General features: G+C 36.5%; 1 protein-coding gene across 7 annotated transcripts; it reads right to left on the bottom strand.

Annotated features, from left to right (window-relative positions):
• Window positions 1-7,680: 7,680 nt before the first annotated feature.
• On the bottom strand, window positions 7,681-21,022 carry LOC106875854 (uncharacterized). Of its 7 annotated transcripts, XM_014924150.3 has the most exons (4): window positions 17,574-17,730; window positions 16,617-16,759; window positions 12,777-13,098; window positions 7,681-10,091 (listed from the first exon to the last, which is right to left on the bottom strand). In XM_014924150.3, the coding sequence occupies exons 3-4, from the start codon at window positions 13,092-13,094 to the stop codon at window positions 9,732-9,734; spliced, it is 678 nt and encodes a 225-aa protein (XP_014779636.1). In that variant the 5' UTR covers window positions 13,095-13,098; window positions 16,617-16,759; window positions 17,574-17,730; the 3' UTR covers window positions 7,681-9,731. The 7 variants fall into 7 exon arrangements, with proteins under 7 accessions (XP_014779636.1, XP_052822124.1, XP_014779637.1 ...); XM_052966164.2 differs by lacking the exons at window positions 16,617-16,759; window positions 17,574-17,730 and adding an exon at window positions 20,869-21,022; XM_014924151.3 differs by lacking the exons at window positions 16,617-16,759; window positions 17,574-17,730 and adding an exon at window positions 20,513-20,765.
• Between the last annotated feature and the right edge of the window lie 975 nt (window positions 21,023-21,997).

Below are 21,997 nucleotides of genomic sequence, written 5' to 3'. Positions count from 1 at the left end.
TTGACTTGGTCGAATCAATTGTCGTCTCTTCTTTGCAATTTCGACTTCCTACTGATCACCTGGTTGCGAGTTCGATCCTTCTGTTTTAGACAGTATTCTAGATATGGGGTTTTCAAACTTTTTGACTTGCGGACCCCTTTATATTTCAGGTTTTACCTTAGGGACCCCTTTATAAACGCTTATGAAATTTATACATAAATATTTGCTTAAAATAGCATATTTTTACATTTATTTATTTAACAGCATTTAACAAATAGGTTTATTGTCCATTAAAAGATCTCGATTAAAAAACATATATAAAATCAAATTGCCCATAAAAAGTATTTGCTGTCCACGGACCCCCTGTTTTGTCCTTGCGGACCCCCTGTGGTCCGCGGACTACAGTTTGAAAACCCCTGTTCTAGATCTCCAGTCTGGCAATATTTCTAAATATCGATAGTTCGGTATTTTAATCGATAGTTCAAAATAATGTTTTTGCTATATTTATCTAAAAAGCGCTTTGTTTTTGTCAGTGATCCTACATTACAAACTGAAACAAATATATCGAAATGTCGATGGTGGATATCCAACATTAGACGAGGAAGATTCAGTTGTTTGATCTACTTAATTATCTGCTCCTGAGTTGAGATGTAAGTAACTAACATTCCACACACACATGTACTCTTAATGTAATTTTCAGACAGAATCAGCGTTACGTAGTGTATGGCAGAGCTGTACTTTTTGAATTACAGATACAATCCACCAGATGGCGTTCTCTATACCTTCCGTATGCCCAATTCTAAAATAAATTGACATGACGTTTATCTTATTTTTTTCTTTATAATATTTATTTCAGTCATTAAACTGCGATTATGCTGGGGCACCGCCTTGAAGAATTTTTAGTCCAACGTAAAGACACCAGCACTGGCTGTCAAGCGGAAATGGAGAACAAATACAGACACAAAGACACACACACATATATATATATATGCATACATACATATATATATATATATATATATATATATATATATATATATGTATGTATGTATGTATGTATATACAACGGGCTTCTTTTAGCTTTCACCTACTAATTCCACTCCCGAGGCTTTGGTCGGCCTGAGGCTATAGTAAAAGACACTTGCCTAAGGTACCACGCAGTGGGACTGAACTCTGAACCTTATGGTTGCGAAACAAGCTTGTTACCACAAAGCCACGCCTGCACCTGTTATTTATTCGTGATGTCACGCATCGGAATCGAAACTAGAACGTCGTGACTACGAAGCGTACTTCTTAGCCATTCAGCCATTCTTCGCTTACATATTGAAGTATTGCCAGACGTAACCTATTGATAGATACTTTAGTCACTTCTAGTTTTTGTTGTTGCTGTTTTTAATTGGTTTTAATAGTATCGTTTCATTAAGTACTAACATCATTCGTCAAACAATTACGACCTGGTCAATAATACTCGGGTGTCGAACTACGAAAGGCTTTTGATACTTAAGTGATCTGTCTGTCTCTCTGTCTGACTCTCTCTCTCTTTCTCTCTTCCTTCTCTCTATCTCTCTCTCTATATATATGGAGAGAGTGGAGTGGAGCAACGAGAAAAAGTGTCTCCCTCAAGGGCATATCGCACCACCAGGAATTGAACACTCCACCTTACAACCATGAGCCGAATATTCTAATTCCTAAGCCTCGAGTCTTCGCAGTACAATGTATACAGATGCACAAAAACCACTGGCGCTCCGTCGGTTGCGACGAAGCGTGTTCCGGTTGATCCCATCAACGGAACAGCCTACACAAAAAATTAACGTGCAAGTGGCTGAGCATTCCACAGACACGCGTAGCTTTCAGGAAGATTCAGCTTCACACAGGATGTAGCAAAACCGACCCTTTGAATTACTGGTACAAATCAATTCTGCCAGATGAATGGACAGGAACAACGTGAAATAAAATGTTTTGCTCAAGTTCGCAAACGCGCTGTCAGGAATTGAACTCACGACTTTACAATCATGAGCCGAACACCCTAATCACAAAGCCACACGCCTTCGAAGTCCATTACGTGCGTTGGCACTCCGTCGCTTGCGACGTCGAGGGTTTCAGTTGATCTGATCAACGGAACAGCCTGCTCTTGAAATTAACGTGCAAGTGGCTGAGCACTCCACAGACACGTGTACCCTTAACGTAGTTCTCAGGGGAGATTCAGCGTGACACAGTGACAAGGCTGGCCCTTTGAAATACAGGCACAACAGAAACAGGAAGAAAGTGTGAGAGAAAGTTGTGGTGAAAGAGTACAGCAGGGTTCGCCACCATCCCCTGCCGGAGCCTCGTGGAACTTTAAGTGTTTTCGCTCAAAAAACACTTACAACGCCCGGTCTAGGAATCGAAACCACGATCCTATGACCGCGAGTCCACTGCCCTAACCACTGGGCCATTGCGCCTTCACTTGTCCATTACGTACAGATTCACAAAAACTCAAGCACACGCACGCGAAGGGGACACTGGTAATAAACAAGTGTACTGTGTTTGTGTTATCAGATAGCAAACAATCCTGGGATTGCTAGCCAAGTCAACCGATTGATCTCTAGTAAACGTGGAGAACTTTCTCAGAATAATACTTCCATCGTCGTCCAACAAATGATGTGATTGCCTTCTTAGCTTGAGGGCAGCTTTGACTTATTTCGTTAGAAAAACTACATTTGTTAAGATATCCTATCGCTTAATACTGTTTCCAATTCACTTGGATCTTAAAAGAATATGATATGGAAATGGCTTTCAACTTTGCGATTGCTGTTTATGCGATTATTGATGTATCAACGAGTTCACAAACGTTTGTATGTCTGTGATTGTGTGAGTGTTTGTGAGGATGTTTGTGCGTGTGTGTTTATTTCTTTGTGTGCGTGTGTATGTGTGTGTATATATAAGCATAAATATATGCATGTACGAATTTGTGTACGTATGTGTGTGTAAATATGTGTGTATGTATTTATGTACATGTGCATGTAGTATGTGCAAGTGCGTGTGCATGTATATTTGTATATAATTATATGTGAGAGATAGAAGACAGAAACAGAGATAGAGATGGAGACAGAGAATGAGAGAGAGAGAGAGAGAGAGAGAGAGAGAGAGAGAGAGAGAGAGAGAGATAGAGAGAGAGAGAAAGAGAAAGGGAAAAAGAGACAGGGAGACAGAGACACAGAGAGAAAGAGAGGTAGATGCTGAGAAAAAGAGTGAGCAGCGTTATGAATTTGAATCTGTGTGTTTCAATCGACGTTTTGCTGGACTGCACAGCTCCGCGTGTTGAAAAGGAATAATTGATATTTCAACTGTTTAAATAGCAATCAATACTTTCAGATAATTCTGTCATCTCTGACTTCAATATCGATACAACATATGTCAGGGATCTGTTTTAAAGGTCACGAGATGAGATTAGTGTACATGTCAGGTCGAAATAAGCTTATCCTTTTTGTTCGCGTTTGAAGTAGGTAGCGGATACGAAATTTATCTGTGAAACAGAAGTTGCAGTACTGGAACCCGCTTCTAAACGCTGGTGTTTTTATCTTGAATCGACAATCTATTATTGGTTATCAGCAAGTATATCTAAAAAGTGATGTCCTACAGAAGGACCGAACCTGAAACTTAAAGCGAGCTTGTTAACATAGCTATGCTTACGCCTCTGTGTGTGTGTGAGAGAGAGAGAGAGAGAGAGAGAGAGAGAGAGAGAGCTTGTGTGTCTGTGTGTGCATGTATGTATATATACACACACGCAAGCTTATATCTGGTATACGCAATTAAAGCAGTATGTAATTACAATAGCCATCTTTATATTAAACTAAATGTATATACACTGTTGATAGGTCAGTTACTGTAATGTTTCTCCTGAGATAACATCTCTTATGGACTTGCTGTGGTAAAACCACAAAAAAATATTAGGGGGAAACGAATATTCGTCCCAGCAACGTAATAAGGCCAACTGGCATACGTAACATTGGTAATCGGCAGAAAATGTCACGAACACGCTATCTGGAGAGAAAAACATGGGCGCTCATACACTGTTAGCACCTCAAGAGAGGTAACTCTTTCTACACTTTTCCTATGATGGCGCTGAGGATTTTGAGGTCATGTGACATCAAGTGAAGCTTATCTCCGTCTGTCTGTCAGTCATATCATCTATATAATACATATAGTTATTTTCTTGGCTGTTCAAGTGTGCGTGTGCTGTATGTCTTTCAACATATAGACAACATAACACAGATTTTGCGTTGAGTGAGATTCTTTAGGGTTTGAATCATCCACTCTTGGAAACATGGAAGATTAGTTCAGCGTAACTATGCGTTGAGTGCAATTATTTGGGGTTTGAATAATCCACCCCTGGAAACATGGAAGTTTAGTTCAACGTAGCCATGTGTTGAGTGGGATTCTTTGGGGTTTGAATAATCCACCCCTGGAAACATGGAAGTTTAGTTCAGCGTCCTTAAACAACCCTTATTCAGGGAGTTTTTCAGCAGGATGAAGAAAATTCTAACTGCGCCCCTCCTACAAGTTCCTGTCCTGTTCATCTTGATACATCAACACATCGCTCACATATGGTTGTGATGCATACATGCCAGGGGTACCATTATCAGACGGGTAGTCATGATGGGTATATTGGGCTTCGTATATTTGTACCCCATTATCATCTTGATGGCATGCGCTGCTCTCTCAATAATAATAATAATAAACTTTCTTACTATAGGCACAAGGCCCGACATTTGGGTGAGGAGGATAGTTAATTACATCAACCCTAGTGTATAACTGGTACTTATTGCATTGACCCCCGAACAGATAAAAGGTAAAGTCGACCTCGGCAGAATTTGAACTCTGGGCGTAAAGACAGGCGAAATACCGCTAAGCCTAATAAACACCTATGTACAAATTTTCAAAAAAGTATTGAATCTAAAAGATCTGTGAAAGGAGAGGCATAGCTGGAAAACGTTGAGAACCACCGAAATGTATCTTTTTCTTATTTAAGGCAGTTGGGTATAATTTTAGGGAGATTTGGCTGCCGTTTCTAGCAGATCAAGCGAGATATTCCTTGTGTCTCTCCGACTTCAGTTGCCGGCAAATGTAAAAGACCAAATAAAAATTGCTACAGAAGTTACTTCCCTTTGATCGACAACCGTTAGCAAAATAAATTAGTTATACATGATTATTCTCCCTTAGGAAACAACTGACCCGGCGAGAGACCTTCTAGGCCAGTCCTCAAACTATCTAATGTTGCGTGCCGGCAGTTTTTGTGGGGTTTTTCGATGTGCCTGGCACCGGTAATATTCTTAGCAATATTAATTTATAGCGGAAACAATATATATAATGAATATAATAAAAGTTGACAATTTTTTTAATCTTATATTTATTTTGTAAACGAATGAAAGCCCGTCGTATATATATATATATATATGTGTGTGTGTGTGTGTGTGTGTGTATATATGTTTGTGTCTGTGCTTGCCCCTCCAACATCGCTTGACGACCGATGCTGGTGTGTTTACGTCCCCGTATATATGTGTGTGTGTGTATATATATATATATATATATACATAAACCCTCCATGTAATCGAATTAGAAAATATAGAATTAAACCCCTGGATGGTGCTATAGAAAATAAGTCGAACATAAACAAAAGTACAGATATAACCAGTACGAATAATAATAGACATAGGATAGGAAAACATAATAAGAATTATCATACAGATATTAGTTCACACAAAGAAAGCCCTAGCGATAGGAATAATAATAAAAATAGAATAATTTCCAAACAAAGTAAAAATAAATTACGCAACTACATATGGTATAACATACCATACAATGTAGCCGTCACAGGTAAATTATGTAAAAGGATATTCTCAATTATATCAAAGAACTTTCCACCCACTCACAAATATAGCAGTATCTTTTCAAATAAAACTATTAGAATCTCATATTCAACCCTCCCTAATATGAAATGTATTATATCTAAACATAACAAAACCAAAATAAAATAAGCTAGATTAAGAATGATTAATGATTATCAGCATAACACCGATATTCCCAGAACCCCCCACTGACAGTATAAGATGTGAGGTATCTTCAAACAACCCAAATAGAGGTAGCAGCTATAATTATAACAACAATGTAAACGTTAAACCTAACCATCCGGGTACTAACATAGATAATAATACTACAAAGTTACCCCATAAATGTAGACATAAGACGACCTTACAAGTATAAAATCGGGTGCAATTGTGTAACACCTACAACATGCCCGTTACGCGGAAACTGCTTAGCTAAAAACGTAATATACTCTTGCGAAATTATCACAGAAACTAACACTCTCACATACCTGGGATGCTCTTCATCCTGGAAATCTAGGTTTTATAACCACGGATCTTCGTTTAGACTCAGACATAAGGCTAACAACACCTCATTATCTCGCAGAATTTGGGAGCTTAAGGACGACAAGATTAATTTTAACCTTAGATGGTCTATTGTTGGATCGGCCCCTACGTATAAAGATAATAGAACTGGTTGCCAGTTATGTTCCCTTGAACTTTTGAAAATTATTAAATTTCCTGATAAGAATAAACTAATTAATAAGAGGTCAGATTTCAAACCCTCCTGTATCCATAAAATGATGAAAACCTTTAGATATTATAACCCTTAAATCCTCTCTTTTAGTTATGTGCACTTCTACACCTCATATATATTTAACTATTCCTACATACCACAACCCAGACACCTAACTAACATAGCCCGTACTCTACCCCTAACCTTACTATATACATCAGTATTTTGGTTTACCCTCGAATAACTAGGTTATGACCACTTAATTTAAACAAATTTTTAATTTTTAGTTTACACAAATTTTTAATAAACCGGATCCATAATCCCAAACCTATGGATATAGTTCTAGCTTCAGTCACTGACTCGAAACCATCCAAGGACACTGCAATACGAAGTTATAACACGAAATAACACTGTGTGTATGTGTATGTATGTGGGTATATATATGTGTGTATACTGTCTATACTGCTTATAAATTGTGTTTTTCTTTTTTTTCTTTTTTTATTTTTATTTTATTTTCATTTTTATTTATTTTTTAATATTTTTTTATATAATTTTTTTTGTATATATTTATATTTTTTTATATATTTTTTTATATATATACTTCACTTTATACTTTTACATTTATTTTATACTCTTTTACTTCCGGTTTCGTTATGTTTTAATTTTTTAATTGTTAATTTCTTTGTATTTCTTATTCTTTATCGGTTATATTTTGACTCGTTTATCATTATCTTTTATATTTTATTATTTTTTTCATATTTAATTTTTTCATTTTTTACTTTTTATATCTTATTTTAATTAGTTTTATTATTTTTTACTATTTTTTAGTTCTTATTTTATTGTTTATTTCTTAAGTTATTACATTATTAATGCGGGTGCTAATATTTCCTTTCACTAGTATACTATATTACTCTGTATTTTGAATTTTAACGTCCAACCCTACCCCCCCCCCTTATAACTTATTTCGCTTTTCTACGATAGAAGATGCTTGCCCGAGGTGTCATGCAGTGGGATTGAACCCATAACCACATGTTTGGGAAGCAAGCATGTTGACCAAAATCTCAGTAATTAAATAAGCACAATTCAAAATATAAATTGAAATACATCAAAAGAAAAGCAGTCTTTAATTATTTATTTTTTTCAATTTTTATTGAATATTTGATATCTTATACAGAAAAGAAAGAATAAAATAATGATTTATTTCAAATTGGAAAATTAATATATTAAACAGCACAGATCATTTCCCTTCTTTGCAAATATGGTTGATGAATCTTATTCCAAAATCCTTGCCCCCAAAGTGTCTCAGGATGATATATAAAAGAGAACAACTTGGAAATGGGACCCAAGTCTAAACAGGTTACTCTTTTACATTTCATAATACAGCTTTCATATATATATATATATATATATATATATATATATATATATATATAATATATATCAAAGCAGTTTCATTCAAACTCCTTGGTAGTCCGAGTTTCAGGCATGATACTAACCCTCAGCCATTGGACATTTGAGGATTGGCTGAGGATTAGCATCAGGCTTGAAACTCTGAGTATCAAGGAGTTTGAATCAAACTATTTTTACCTATACATGTAACTCCCAATAAATGTATTGAGTGCCCTACTTTTGTTTATCTACTCATTTGCATATATGTATGCGTGTGTGTGTATATGTATGTATGTGTGTGTATATATATATACATAATAATAATATTAATATTGGGGATAAAATCCAAAATTACAGGTAAAAACTCAATTAAAATCAATTTATTAAAAATTAAAATTAAATTAAGTTTCACAGTATAAAATATATATAAATATATAAGAGAGTGTTGTAGTTCGCTTGAAGCATTGTGTATTGTTTGTAAAGAATAAAAAGTTTAGAAAGGTATAACAATGCACTATAGAACAAAAAATGGACTATATACCTGTTGTAACTTCGTTATCTATAGTCCGATGATATTTCGGAATTAGAATTCCTTCTTCAGATCTTATTTGCTGGACTCTATAGTGCATTGTTATACCTTTCTAAACTTTTTATTCTTTATAAATATATAGTTTTAGGGAAAAGAACCAAGCTTCATGAATTCATTGATGAAAATCCACTGTCACATATAGAAAAAATAAATATTTAAAAGCACAATAAATAAGTATAATATAATACAAAATAAATATCATAAGATCAAGATAATAATTACTATTTTTAATTATTAATTTTTTCTATATGTGACAGTGGATTTTCATCAATGAGTTCATTCATGAACCTTGGTTCTTTTCCCTAAAACTATATATATATATATTTTTTAATGATGATATATATCATCATCATCATCATCATCATCGTTTAACGTCCGCTTTCCATGCTAGCATGGGTTGGACGATTTGACTGAGGACTGGTGAAACCGGATGGCAACACCAGGCTCCAATCTAAATTTGGCAGGATGCCCTTCTTAACGCCAACCACTCAGAGAGTGTAGTATATATATATATATATATATATATATATATATATATATATATATATATATGATGATGGTGAAGGTAGTTTTAAATAAATGCGTAGCTAGTCATGTTCTGTACATGTAGCATCACTACGAGAATCATCACCATTTAATGTCCATAATTCCATGCTAGCATTGGTTAGATAGTTTGACAGAATACAACAGGTCCAGGGACATCATGATCCAATGGTTGCTTTGGCATGGGTTTCTATGGCTGGACGCCCTCCTAACACCAACCACTTTACAGTTTGTATTGGGTGCTTTTCTTAAGCCTCCAAGCACTTTTCAAAAAACAAATCTGCTTATAACTGTTTTACCCAACCCAGAACAGGTAATGCTATTCTCAAAAGCCAACAGTTCAACTTGACACAGAGCTCACAAGTGCATATTTTCAAGAATCCTTCAAAGTGCTATCTGGAATTTTCCTTTTGCGTTATCTTCTCCAACATTAAAAAAATCTTGGATTTCAAAGGTCTACACACTTTGGAATTTTGCATAAAGAATTATCAACTATAATAATAAAAAAAAATATACATGCTAGTTTTAAAGAAATTAAACGTATTATACTCTTAAGACCAATAATATTATCAACTTTTGATGACCAAATTTTATTTCAGACTTTTGTATAAAATACTTGTGCATGTGATTGTATATAATGCACATTTCATGCTTATAAATTTTCATTCATAAATTTAATTAAACGGCCAAGGGCAAGGTCACACGATTCCTTGTGAAATCCTGGCGATGTAGTATTGGTAAATGCATGCCCAGCATCATAAGCATGGAATTCATGTTTAACTTTAGCATTATCTAGTTTCTTGCGGAGAGCCTCCTGCTCAACTGGAGAAGAGAAACCAGCTACGTTGTCGGTTTTACCAAAATGGCACTGCAGAGGAATTGATATCTTTGTTACATCTGCAACAGCTTCACCAGGAATTCCATAAAAGGGTGCAGAAGCACTAATTTCTGGTACACGGACAGCAGAAGCAAAGGCCAGGGCTCCACCCATGCAAAAGCCAGTGACACCAACCTGCCAATCAAAAAAAAATTTGAATAAATTAAAGATGAAATTTTCATTAGAATTCTGCAAAAAAAATAAAAATGGTTAAAATGGCTAGGTGAGGAGAGACAGTTATACAAGAACATGCAGTAAATCATAACAGCCAGTGTTATCCTCACTTTCATGTCCACACCTCTATGTTTGCATGGATCAGATGAAGTTTATTGAGGCAGATGTTCTTCAGACAGATGCCCTTCCTGTTGCCAACTCTCACCAGTTTTCAAGCAAAGTAATATTTCACCATGGTAAGACACATTCTTACAGAATATTGAAAATGAATGGACACTGCTTGTATGGCAGTGACACGCAGTTACAACAATCATGCAATGTTTGGACAAAGAGATACAAACACACACACACACGTATTACAGGTTTCTTTCAATTTCCATAAACCAAATTCATTCACAAGACTTGGTCAGCCAAGGGCTATAGTACAAGACACTTGTCCAAAATGCAACACAGTTGAAACTGATGCCAAAACCACATGGTTGGGAAACAAACTTCTTAACAACACAACCATGCCAATTTTTTGTTCTTGACTACTTAAACCTTTTGTTACCATGTTTCTGTTGAAATACACTGCTAATTGTTTGAATTAATTTCGAAAATAACAAAGAATTTAGTAAAATACCTTTCACTATTTATGCTTTAGCACTCAGATTACTCTGTCAAATGCAATGCTTATTAATTTATATTGCTTTGAATTAATCATGAATTATCTCATAGCTTTGAGATTTTTATGATGGGGCTGTTTACTTTTAGAATGTCATTGTAGAGTATGCAGGACTGTGTAGTCGGAGTCATGGAGTCAGACACCGACTCCGACTCTGGCTCACAATGTATGCATATGCCTTATGAGGTATGTCGACTACAATCACTTAATTACATAAAGAGGAGTCAGAGTCAGAGATGTCAATAGTAGAGGTGTTGGAGTCGAAGTTTTTGTTTCGATTCCACAGCCCTGCATTGTAGGGTATGTGTGAGAAGCTGGATCTGGCAAATCCAAACATAAAACAAGTAGAATATTCAGACCAGATAAGACCAGTTTGAATACTAAAGGGTGAGTAAAGTCAGTATCATAGAACCAAGGGCTATTTAAGGCGAGCTGATTGCAAAAGAGTTAAATATGATTTTATGGTCCATCATCCAAGGGCAATAAAATATGTATCAGTCATATACCGGGGTCAATTCAGTCAGCTATAATATCTTGTTTAGCTCCAGATCAGCCATAACTGACCACACCCATGATTAAAACGGTCCAGTCATTTTTCATGCATTACAACGTGAAATTTTAGGCAAATTTGACTGATGCTTCTAGTAAGCTGGCCAACCACATAAAACCTACCTGTAATAATACTGTATGGTCTTGGACCAACAGAGAAGCCTTGATATTTAAAGAAGCAAGAATACAAACTGAGACATGGCTATCTGTTTAAGTTCACTTCAAAACCTTGCGACCTCTAGTTCAATCCAACTGCACAGCACCTTGGACAAGTAGAACTTCATAAAAGGCTCTTCCATAAAATATATATATACTAGCAGTATAGCCCGGCTTTGCCCGGGATTAAGTTGGAATTATTAAGCTAATCAAGTTCTTTATTTCAAACCAAACTTAGTAACATCGACATCAAATTTGGGCAGAATCAGTGTCGCGATGGGAGCGTATGGGTTGGGAGTTTGATCGGCAGAGGTAATCAGGTTACACATGCCAGCCCTTTGAAAGCACCACCCCCATCATCTAACCCCTCTTTGCCCATGGGTTGGGAACCCTTCCAGCAAGGAAAATAGAATGCCCAAAAGGGCTCACAATTCTCTGTGTCAGAAGTGGTTATGTTCAGATCACAACTAACTCTTAAGTATTTATATATATATATATATATATATATATATATATATATATATATGGGCAGCAACGCACACACACACACACGTACAGACACCAATTTCATACATATTGTTTGTACGCATACATGTTCGAATGTGTGTTGCCTGTATATCAACAGACTTTTTTCATCAATGAAAAAAAAAACAACAAAAGTCTTAAAAACTTACTCGTCGCTAGAAGGGAACTTAACTCCTGTTGTAAACAATGGTGGTTTTCTCTGACTTGAAAACTGTTAAAAGTTTTGGTTGAAAATTTATTTTTACTGCTATTTGCTGGTGCCTCTGGGGAAAATAATTTGATGAAAATGCAGCTAGGGTCATGACAAATGTCCCCCTAAAATTGGAGCGACATGTGCTAATTTGTGGACGTGCATAAATTACATTCACGTACACACACACACACATCCTGCCTTTTATATATACAGATGTGCTTAATTTACAAATACTTTACAACCATGTGGGCCTCAGGTGGGTTGGTATCAAAAGAAATTCTAATGTTAGAAGCCAACAGTTTCCAGTATTCATTGATTTCTCACACTCATAAGAGAATCACCAAGTCTTTGTTCATTCCATTCACACACACACGTTTTAAAAGGAAGGACCCATTAATCAATGTAGTCCTTGGTATAATAATTGATAGAATGCTCAAGGTAAATATCATATGCCTATTCATAATGGACTGACCTAGGGCTAAACAACAGAGATTTTGTAGGGTATGGACAATGATCATTCTCTTTGGATGAGACAGTAAAAACAATAGATCTTGCTCACCTTCTTACATCCTAATTTAAGTAAGTACTTGGCAGATCCCTGAATATCTTCAACGGCACCATTCCAGTCAAGGTTGCTCATCAGATGACCAGCCTCTTCATTGTCAGTTGCCAGTTTGCCACGATACAGATCAGGAACCAGGGTAACAAATGGCCCTCTCGTAGCTAAGTCAGCAGCTTCGTCTTGAATTTGTTGGTTCATTCCCCACCATTCTTGAAGAACAATAAGGCCCCGTTTTGTCTTCGCTAGATCTCCAGCCAGCACTCCAGGGCAATCACCTTGCTTGTTATCGGATGGAATCGTAACGTTTTTACTCATAGTGCTAATAAAAGTGGGAAAAGAAGAAAAAAATAAATAAACTTCACATTAAGTTTATGTTATCATATCACATGTCAATCTTGAGCTATATAAATGTGAATGAATGTGGTTATGTATGTGCATTTAGCCCTGAGAGGCTCTGAAACAGTGCATCCTCAAGAAAAACAAATTTGATCTTTGAAATCTGTGTCCCGAAGAAAAGGTCATCTGTAAATAAAAGAAAACATTTGAGCGAGGTCATTGCCAGTGCCGCTGGACTGGCTCCTGTGCAGGTGGCATGTAAAATATACCATTTTGAGTGTGGCCATTGCCAGTACCGCCTGTCTGGCCTTCATACCGGTGGCACGTAAAAGCACCTACTACACTCTCGGAGTGGTTGGCGTTAGGGAGGGCATCCAGCTGTAGAAACTCTGCCAAATCAGATTGGAGCCTGGTGTAGCCATTTGGTTCGCCAGTCCTCAGTCAAACTGTCCATCCCATGTATATATGTATGTGTGTGTGTATATACAGCTTGACCTTTTTTTTTAATATTTTTTGTACATCAAGAGGTTGTCCCTGTCCCACTGAGAATCACCGAGATGCTTAAAATATCTGGAGGAGCAAGGTACAGCCTAATCATCCATATAGTTAATCAGGTTATTCAGGAAGGTGTCATCCCCAATGACTGGTATAGCAACATTACTGTCAGCAGCTACAAGGTAGGGAGATACCTTAGAAGTAATTAGAGAGGCATCAAGTTGCTGGACCAGGTCGTGGAAGTCACAGAAAGAGTTACAGCCCAGTTAATTAGGAGCAAAAAACAGATTAAATTAAATACAGTTTGGCTTTGTGCAGGGGTGGGGAAGCACTGTTGACGCTATCTTTATCGTCAGACAACTTCAGAAATATTTGGCCAGGAATAAACCAATGTACTTGGCTTTTGTTGTCTTAGAGAAAACCTTTGACAGAGTACTCCACTGTATGACGTGGTGGACTCTGAGGAAGCTAAGGGTAGATGAGTGGCTTGTGAAAGTCAGACAAGCCACGTACAGGGGTTCTGTCAGAAAGGGGAGAGTAAGTGATGAATTAAGTGTACAAGTACGTGTTCATTAGGGTTCGGTTCTCAGTCCCCTCCAATTCATTATTGTCCTCCAGATCATAACAGAAGAATTCAAGGCTGGCTACCCCTGGGAACTGTTATATGCTTACGACCTTGCTCTTATAGCAGGTTCTGTAACAGAGCTAGAAAATTCCAGGTGTGGAAGCAAAAGCTGGAATCAAAGAGTCTTAAGGTTAACTTGGAAATTACTAAGGTAATAGGAAGCAAGAAAATGGAGAGGATTGTTCCTCCATTAGGTAAATGGCCCTGTTCGATATGTAGAAAAAGTGTAGACAGGAATTCCGTATGGTGTGATGAATTCAACTATTTTCGACTGGTGAACAATCTCTTCAACTTTAATCAAGGTCTGTCCACGGATGTGATCTGAAGCGAACTAGGTGTATGTACGGTACATATTTATAAATATTGATGTTCTGTTTCGAAGCTTAACCTGAGATTTCCGTTTCGATCATCGAGAAAGAATAAAATTTTCAAAAATAACAGCACATTTAAAAACTAATAGTTTAGTAAATAAAGAGGCATTCACGTCCAGGACGATAGAAAGATGCACAATTTTTCAGACTTCTTCAACAAAAACAAATTTTAAAGAAACAATTCTAGCATTAAATGTGAAATTGGTAGAACTAATTAGCCTTGCCATCGCCGTAGTAATGCAGCGATCGTACAGGGTTGCTTTAGTTGGTTCCGGTGAACCTTGTGGTACACGAAGTATTTGGTGCCGCATTCTTGTTTCTTTCTCTCTCACCACTTTTGTTTTCCTTTTGTAAAATACATTCCTTTTCATATTTTGAATAAAAATCATTATTCCTGTTGTGAGAAAAACGAATTAATACAAACGTATGCCTTTGTCGAGAAAAAGGGCATTTTCTTAATATCATGTACCATAATACAAACGATAATTACTTTTAAAGATTATGGGTAGTGTAATAGATGTAAAACAACTTGCTCTGAAAGAATATCAAGAACACACACACACACACATATATATAACATATATATATATATATATATATATATATATATAAAGTAGTTGTATACTGCCAACTTAACGTGACGGTCCCAATAAGGGAATATACTACTGCTGTTTAGCCCTATATTCCCTTATTGGGACTGTGACGGTAAGTTGGCAGTATACAACTACTTTATCGCATCACTACTGCTTAAGTCTCTCTGAGATTTAGAAATTCATTATTTCTAATTTTTGTTTATACATATATATATATACTCTTCACTCTTTTACTCGTTTCAGTCATTTGACTGTGGCCATGCTGGAGCACCGCCTTTAGTCGAGAAAATCGACCCCAGGACTTATTCTTTGTAAGCCTAGTACTTATTCTATCGGTCTCCCCGCTAAGTTACGGGGACGTAAACACACCGCGCAGGCTAGTCGTGAGTGGTCGATCCTAGCCCTGACCCTGTCCCTAACCCTAACCCTAACCCGCGTGTGTAAATGAATACATGTTTAGGGTTAGGATCGACCACTCACGACTAGCTAGCGCGGACACGCGACTGCGCGTTCGGGACTGTGCTGCTTTAGTAGTACCCGAAGAGCTTCTTTCATATATATATATATATATATATATATATATATATATATAGGTAATCTTCAAGTTTAGGTGGGTAAAAAAAGTAAATAAAAATATTCAAGGGAAATAACTGAACGACTTACCAGTATTATCCGTTTTCTTCTAGCTGTTTATAAATAAATCACACCCTAACCCTAACCCTAACGTCAATCAAATCACGTGTGTGATTTATTTATAAACAGAGATGTACGGAGAATACTGGTAAGACGTTCAGTTACTTCCCATGAATATTTTTATTTATTTTTTACCCCCCTAAACTTGAAGATTACCATATAGGTATATATATATATATATATATATATATATATATATATATATATATATATTTCCACCCCGTGTGGATCTACTGAGGTTTAGAGCTCGGGTTATGTAGGGTTAATCGTGTGAATTTTCCGAGCCCTCATCCCACCCACCCCGTTTGTCAGCGCGCATTTTTTCCTTCATATTTCTTTCGCTGTGGATCTAGATATTAACCAGTTTTTTTTTAACGTTCAAACTTATTCTATTGTATGAAACAAATAATTAAAAAAAAAAAAAACGGAATTTGAAGAAATTAACCGTGACATTCGTCGGCAAAAATTATTAAGTTAAGTTCGTTAGATTTAAAGTTCTGACAGGGAAAGACATGCTAATAAAGTACATTGATGATAAAACAAGTTCAATTTATAAACTAATTAAAATTAAGCAAAAAAAAAAAAAAAATTGTAATCAAATCCAAAGTATGAACAGAGAAAAAAACGTAACAAAGAAACAGGTCAGATTTTGAAGCAGAAAAAGTTATATAGAAATAATTAATTCTTTGTATAAAAGCAGGCATTATTTAGCAAACGGACTTACGTTGTTTGTAAACTTACAGAAAGTAAGAAAAATAGTTATGTGTTGGTAAAGACTTGTCTGGTACTGTACCCTTTACTTCTCCCTCTCTCTTTCTCTCTCTCCAGTTACCCAGATAATATATTGTGTATGTGAGAAGCAGTCTGCTGAAGATAGATGCATGTAATATATATATGTGTGTGTGTGTGTACATATGTATAACCTTCCAGACGAGAGTAAAAAAATAATTCCATAGTTATTGAATCTACGTAAAACAACGACCAGTGATAAAAATCGAAACGGGCCACAGAAACGAGTTGCTATATTCACTCAAATAAATACAATATCAACATTTTCACTTAAGGAACATTATTAACATTTTTAAATTGTGTTAATTACCGTTTTGTTGTGTGTCTTATAGAAGAAACAACACAACTAAGAATATTCGTTGACATTCGAAGACTCCACGTGTAATTCAGTATAGATAATACTTAACGGGTTAAAGAGAGAGTCTGGGATTAAGACTAATAAATCGTTAGAACGCTGAGCGAAATGCTTAGTGGTATTTCGTCTGTCGTTCCGTTCTGAGTTCAAATTCCGCCGAGGTCGACTTTGCCTTTCATCCTTTCTGGGTCGATAAATTAAGTACCAGTTGAGTACTGGGATCGATGTAATCGACTGTCCTCTTACCCCAAATTTCAGGCCTTGAACCTATAGTAGAAAGGATTATTAAGATTAATAAAAAAAGGCGTCAGCTGGCAGAATCGTAAACACACCAGACAAAATGCTTAACGGTATTTCGTCTGGGTTTAAATTCCACCGAGGTCGACTTTGCCTTTCATCATTTCTGGGTCGATAAATTAAGTACCAGTGAAACACTGGGATCGTTGTAATCGACTCATCCCCTCCCCCAAAATAACTGTCCTTGTGGCAAAACTTGAAACCATTATTAATCCATAAAGCACTGGTATTTGCACTTACATAGCATGGACTGCTGAGCACATTTTATGAAAATGAGACTACCATACACACAAAAAAACACCCCAAAAATAGTTAAAATATCTTCTTAGTATATAATGGTGGTAAGTCATTAGTTGAACTATTAGCCCCCTTGCATTCTGGGGGGTATCGTGACCTGTCGACCTGTGCCTGACAACCACGATCGTAGCTTGTCGCGCTTTATGTGTGAAGACTAATAAGGTGGGAAAAGCCAAAAACGGGTGATGTACGTATTCTCTATCCTTCGCCGACTAATAGAAGTAAGATGATAGCGGTTTTTTTTTTTTTTACTTGTTTCAGTCATTAGACTGCGGCCATGAATCGACTCGAGTACTTGTTTTTTAAAGCCTAGTACTTATCCTATCGGAGGCGCAATGGCCCAGTGGTTAGAGCAGCGGACTCGCGGTTTCAATTCCCAGACCGGGTGTTGTGAGTGTTTATTAAGCGAAAACACCTAAAGCTCCACAAGGCTCCAGCAGGGGGTGGTGGTGAACCCTGCTGTACTCTTCCACCACAATTTTCTCTCACTCTTACTTCCTGTTCCTGTTGTGCTTGTAATTCAAAGAGTCAGCCTTGTCACACTGTGTCACGCTGAATATCCCCGAGAACTACGTTAAGGGTACACGTGTCTGTGGAGTGCTCAGCCACTTGCACGTTAATTTCACGAGCAGGCTGTTCCGTTGATCGGATCAACTGGAACCTTCGACGTTGTAAGCGACGGAGTGCCAACAACAACATATAGACCTCACTAGAGACCCCATGGAAGTTGGTACCGTGAGAGAGAGAGAGAAGCGGGGATGTTGTGCTCGAAACGTTGAAAAGTACATTGACTTTGAAACGGAGCATGCCAACAATACAGGATCTCTCTCCTTCAATCTCTTCCTCTCTCCCATCCTCTCTCTTCCTCTCCCTCCCCTATGTAATGGTCAGTAAAGCTGATATGCTTGACCCCATAGATTGTCCTCTTGTTTTTATATATAGAATCACCAAATCGAAATTGGTTGATATTCACAATAATGACCACGAGTTGGTAGATATCTGAGAATCGAAGAACTCTCTTTGGCTTCAAATTTGTGAAATTGTTATTTTCCAAATGACTTGAAGTGCTGAAATAATGCCCTTTTCATACAATGTAGCATTACATGATAATTCGTTTACAAACTCGTTGTCTGTGTTGTTATCATTCATTATAAAAACGCCTTAAAGTAACGCTTTTATAACAAATAGCGACGAAGTAGTAGAGTGGTTAAAGCATCGATAGACAAGCAATTTGTTAAGTGGAACAGTAAGAATACGCAAGATTTTTCTAAGGTTCAACATATGACAATGTTGATATTTATCCAAATTTTAGCGATGAATTTTCGTTTCTTTGTTAAAAATTAGCTTCTTCTTTGCAGATGGAATTCTAATATCTTATTTACTCGTGCGCTAAGTTGTACCATTAATTTATAATACATTAAACATGAGCTTGAATCTTGCTTGCTTGCAATGTTACCCAGCCAAACTGGTGCGTAACGGGAAGATACTATGAATTAAGAAGCCCCTGAAATGTGAATACGAACGGAATAAAACAAATTTTGCGCAAATCGGACAACTGGATATTGAGATATTAGGGGTTTTCGGGGTATAAATACCCAAAATGGGGCATAATGGGAAAATTCCCCGAAAATAACTTAACCCTGAAAGGGAACGAAAAAATACGATTTGTTTTTTTTACAGTAAATGTTTCTGTTTTCGCTTTTGTTAAACACATTTCAATCATTTAGAAATATTTTTAAGAGAATGTGATTTCAAAAATGTAAGTTGTTTGTACAGTAAGTATTTATATTTTAGCTTTCTTTAAACAGACAATATTTTAGTGTTGTTAAAATTATTTTCAAGTGAATACCATTACAAAAAAATTTTGGTATATTTAAAAATATTTTAAAGTGAAAATGACTTTAAAAGTACGGTAAGTATTTTGTAAAAGACCCGTTCGTAACTTCGGTGTGAAATAATTTTTTTTCCATAGATTTTTTTCGAGTGCATTCAACGTATCTCACAGCTAAAGATTTGGCTGCTATTTTTAGCACGCCCTGCTACCACGTAATAATTATTTGTGATAAAGGCTCTGAAATCTGTTACGTGGTAGCAGGGCGTTCAAGAAATAGCAGCCAAATCTTTCTTTTTCTGGGGGAAAGGAGACGTTTACAAGTTATTTCGATGTCACATTCGTTGAAAGCATGCGAAATAACCTGGAAAAGAAAAAATAAACTACGACACAAAACTCTGTTGCTGGGAAATTCAGACTTTTCCGGTGAACCAACGGATCACTGGTAATTTAGTTTAATATTAAATCTTAAAACAAAATTTTTTCCATTCAAAGTTTTAGCTTTGTCGCATGTATTATAAGTCGCACTCCAATTACAATAAGTATAAAATAGTGCGGCCTATACGCCAGTAAAGACGGTAATTAAGTGAACAGAAACAAATAAGGGTTAATGGACATATATACGTATATACGTATGTATAATCATGCAAACAAGACAAATAGAACTCAATATATGAATATATGAAGACTTTTATTAATATTTAGCAGAAGTAACTGAATGACTCAAGGTCCGAGTGTTTTATGCGTTGGCACGAAATTCTCGGACCTTGAATCACTCCGTTACTTCTGCTAAATATTAATAACACACACGCACACACACACACATACACACGTACACGCACATATACACCACTCACGGACGCATGCACACGCACATATACACATACATGTACACAAGCAAACAATGGAGATACGATGGAACTTCGAAAGACACTCGACACAGAGAATTTAACTTAGATTTGACGATATTATTTTCTTTTTCAAAAACCTATTGAATAACCCTTTCCTTTACGCTGTGATCAATCGTTGGTAGTTAATAAACCACACTTACCTAAGGTTCAAGTGTAAGGGAAGATATCGTGTCTGGAAGTTTGTTACGTCTTCGTTTCAATGAATTTTTGAGATGTTGTATAATTAGATAATTAACCAAACTAACTTAGATTTAAGTGAAATACTGACTTATATATTTGTAACAAACCCGCAACACGGACATACAAAAACATAGGCTACCGCTGTTTCTCCCTTTCCTTCTCTTTGTAAGATGACATGTATATGTATATATGCATGTATGTATATGTGACATATATATTTTGTGCGTGAGGGTATGCATATTTGTAAATTTAACAAGGTGAGTACAAAAATAGGTTAGAGCTGTGAAGATTAAACCGGTCGGTCTTAAAGAGTTACATGTAAAGCCGCCGTGATTTTCATTAGACTTCCTCTTCAAAAAGACCGCAAAGTTCGTGCTGAAAGTCCAGAGAGCGGGATAGGATGTTAGCAGACGGTCGTTGTTGATTCTGTTGCTGTTGTTGTCATTATTTCTGTAGTTGCTACTGTTGTTGTTGTTGCTATGATGATGCTGGAAGATTGGGCAAACGTACATATATGTATGTATGTATTTATGTATGTATGTATTATGTATGTGTCATTATATACGTCTCTGTGCATAGACATACGTTTTCACACACACAGATGTATATAAACATACGTTTTTTTAAAATTAAAAGTGCAAAAGTACCACAGAACTGTTACTCAGAATTTCACGTTCCCGTTCGTCGGACGATTGTGATGAAAACTTGTGCTCACCTGTATACATATATAAACATGTGTGTGTGTACATACATACTTACATACATACATACATACATACATACATACATACATACATACATACATACATACATGCTTAGATCTGGATATCACACTTTAAGCAGATATATTATCGATCATGGTTCCTGTTCTGATCCTGGCACTTCTAAAGTTGGCGTGCGGCAAAGATTATGTCGACTGTATACGGCCGTCTCTGAAGCCACACCGACTCAAGTCCAGAGCCACAGTTCCAACAGACAACTAGTGCCCGACCTGCGGCAGATCCTTCCCATCACGAATAGGACTGGTCAGCCACAGCCGGACGCACCGTGCACCATCTTCTTCTACCATTTGATATCCTTGGTCATCGCTGACCACGACGGACGAACTAATAATAATAATAATAATAATAATAATATGGAAAGCCCGCTAATCGTTTTCGCCTGAAGATCGCAGTGGTGTAAAACTCGATGCGTGAGATAAACTGTGAGGTAAAATCCAGTTTTATCTAAGTATATGCTCTGCAACGAGTATTGAACCTGTATTGAGCTCCTATCTCATTGGATCTTTCTGAATTGACGGGCACCACTTCTTAACGAAACACTTTCAAACCTGGGATACTGGTAGAATGTGTCATATAAAACATGTTTTATTTAGTGTGTTTTCTACCGAAACACTTTAAAACTTCGTATACTTGTATATTTTATCTTATAGAACAGAGAAAAGA

The sequence above is a fragment of the Octopus bimaculoides genome, chromosome 3 (genome assembly GCF_046866305.1).
Source record: "Octopus bimaculoides isolate indiv1 chromosome 3, ASM4686630v1, whole genome shotgun sequence".
In the NCBI taxonomy this organism is placed as follows: domain Eukaryota; kingdom Metazoa; phylum Mollusca; class Cephalopoda; order Octopoda; family Octopodidae; genus Octopus; species Octopus bimaculoides.
The sequence above is the reverse complement of the archived record's forward strand: the minus strand, read 5'-3'. Positions and strand labels throughout refer to the sequence as shown.

Coding starts and splice junctions, on each gene's coding strand:
- LOC106875854 (XM_014924149.3), bottom strand. CDS start 17,047: ATGTCAACGAATATTCTTAGTTGTGTTGTTTCTTCTATAAGACACACA. Junction 13,099..16,991: donor ATAAGACACACAACAAAACG/GTAATTAACACA, acceptor CACTTTTATTAG/CACTATGAGTAAAAACGTTA. Junction 10,092..12,776: donor TTAAATTAGGATGTAAGAAG/GTGAGCAAGATC, acceptor TTTGATTGGCAG/GTTGGTGTCACTGGCTTTTG.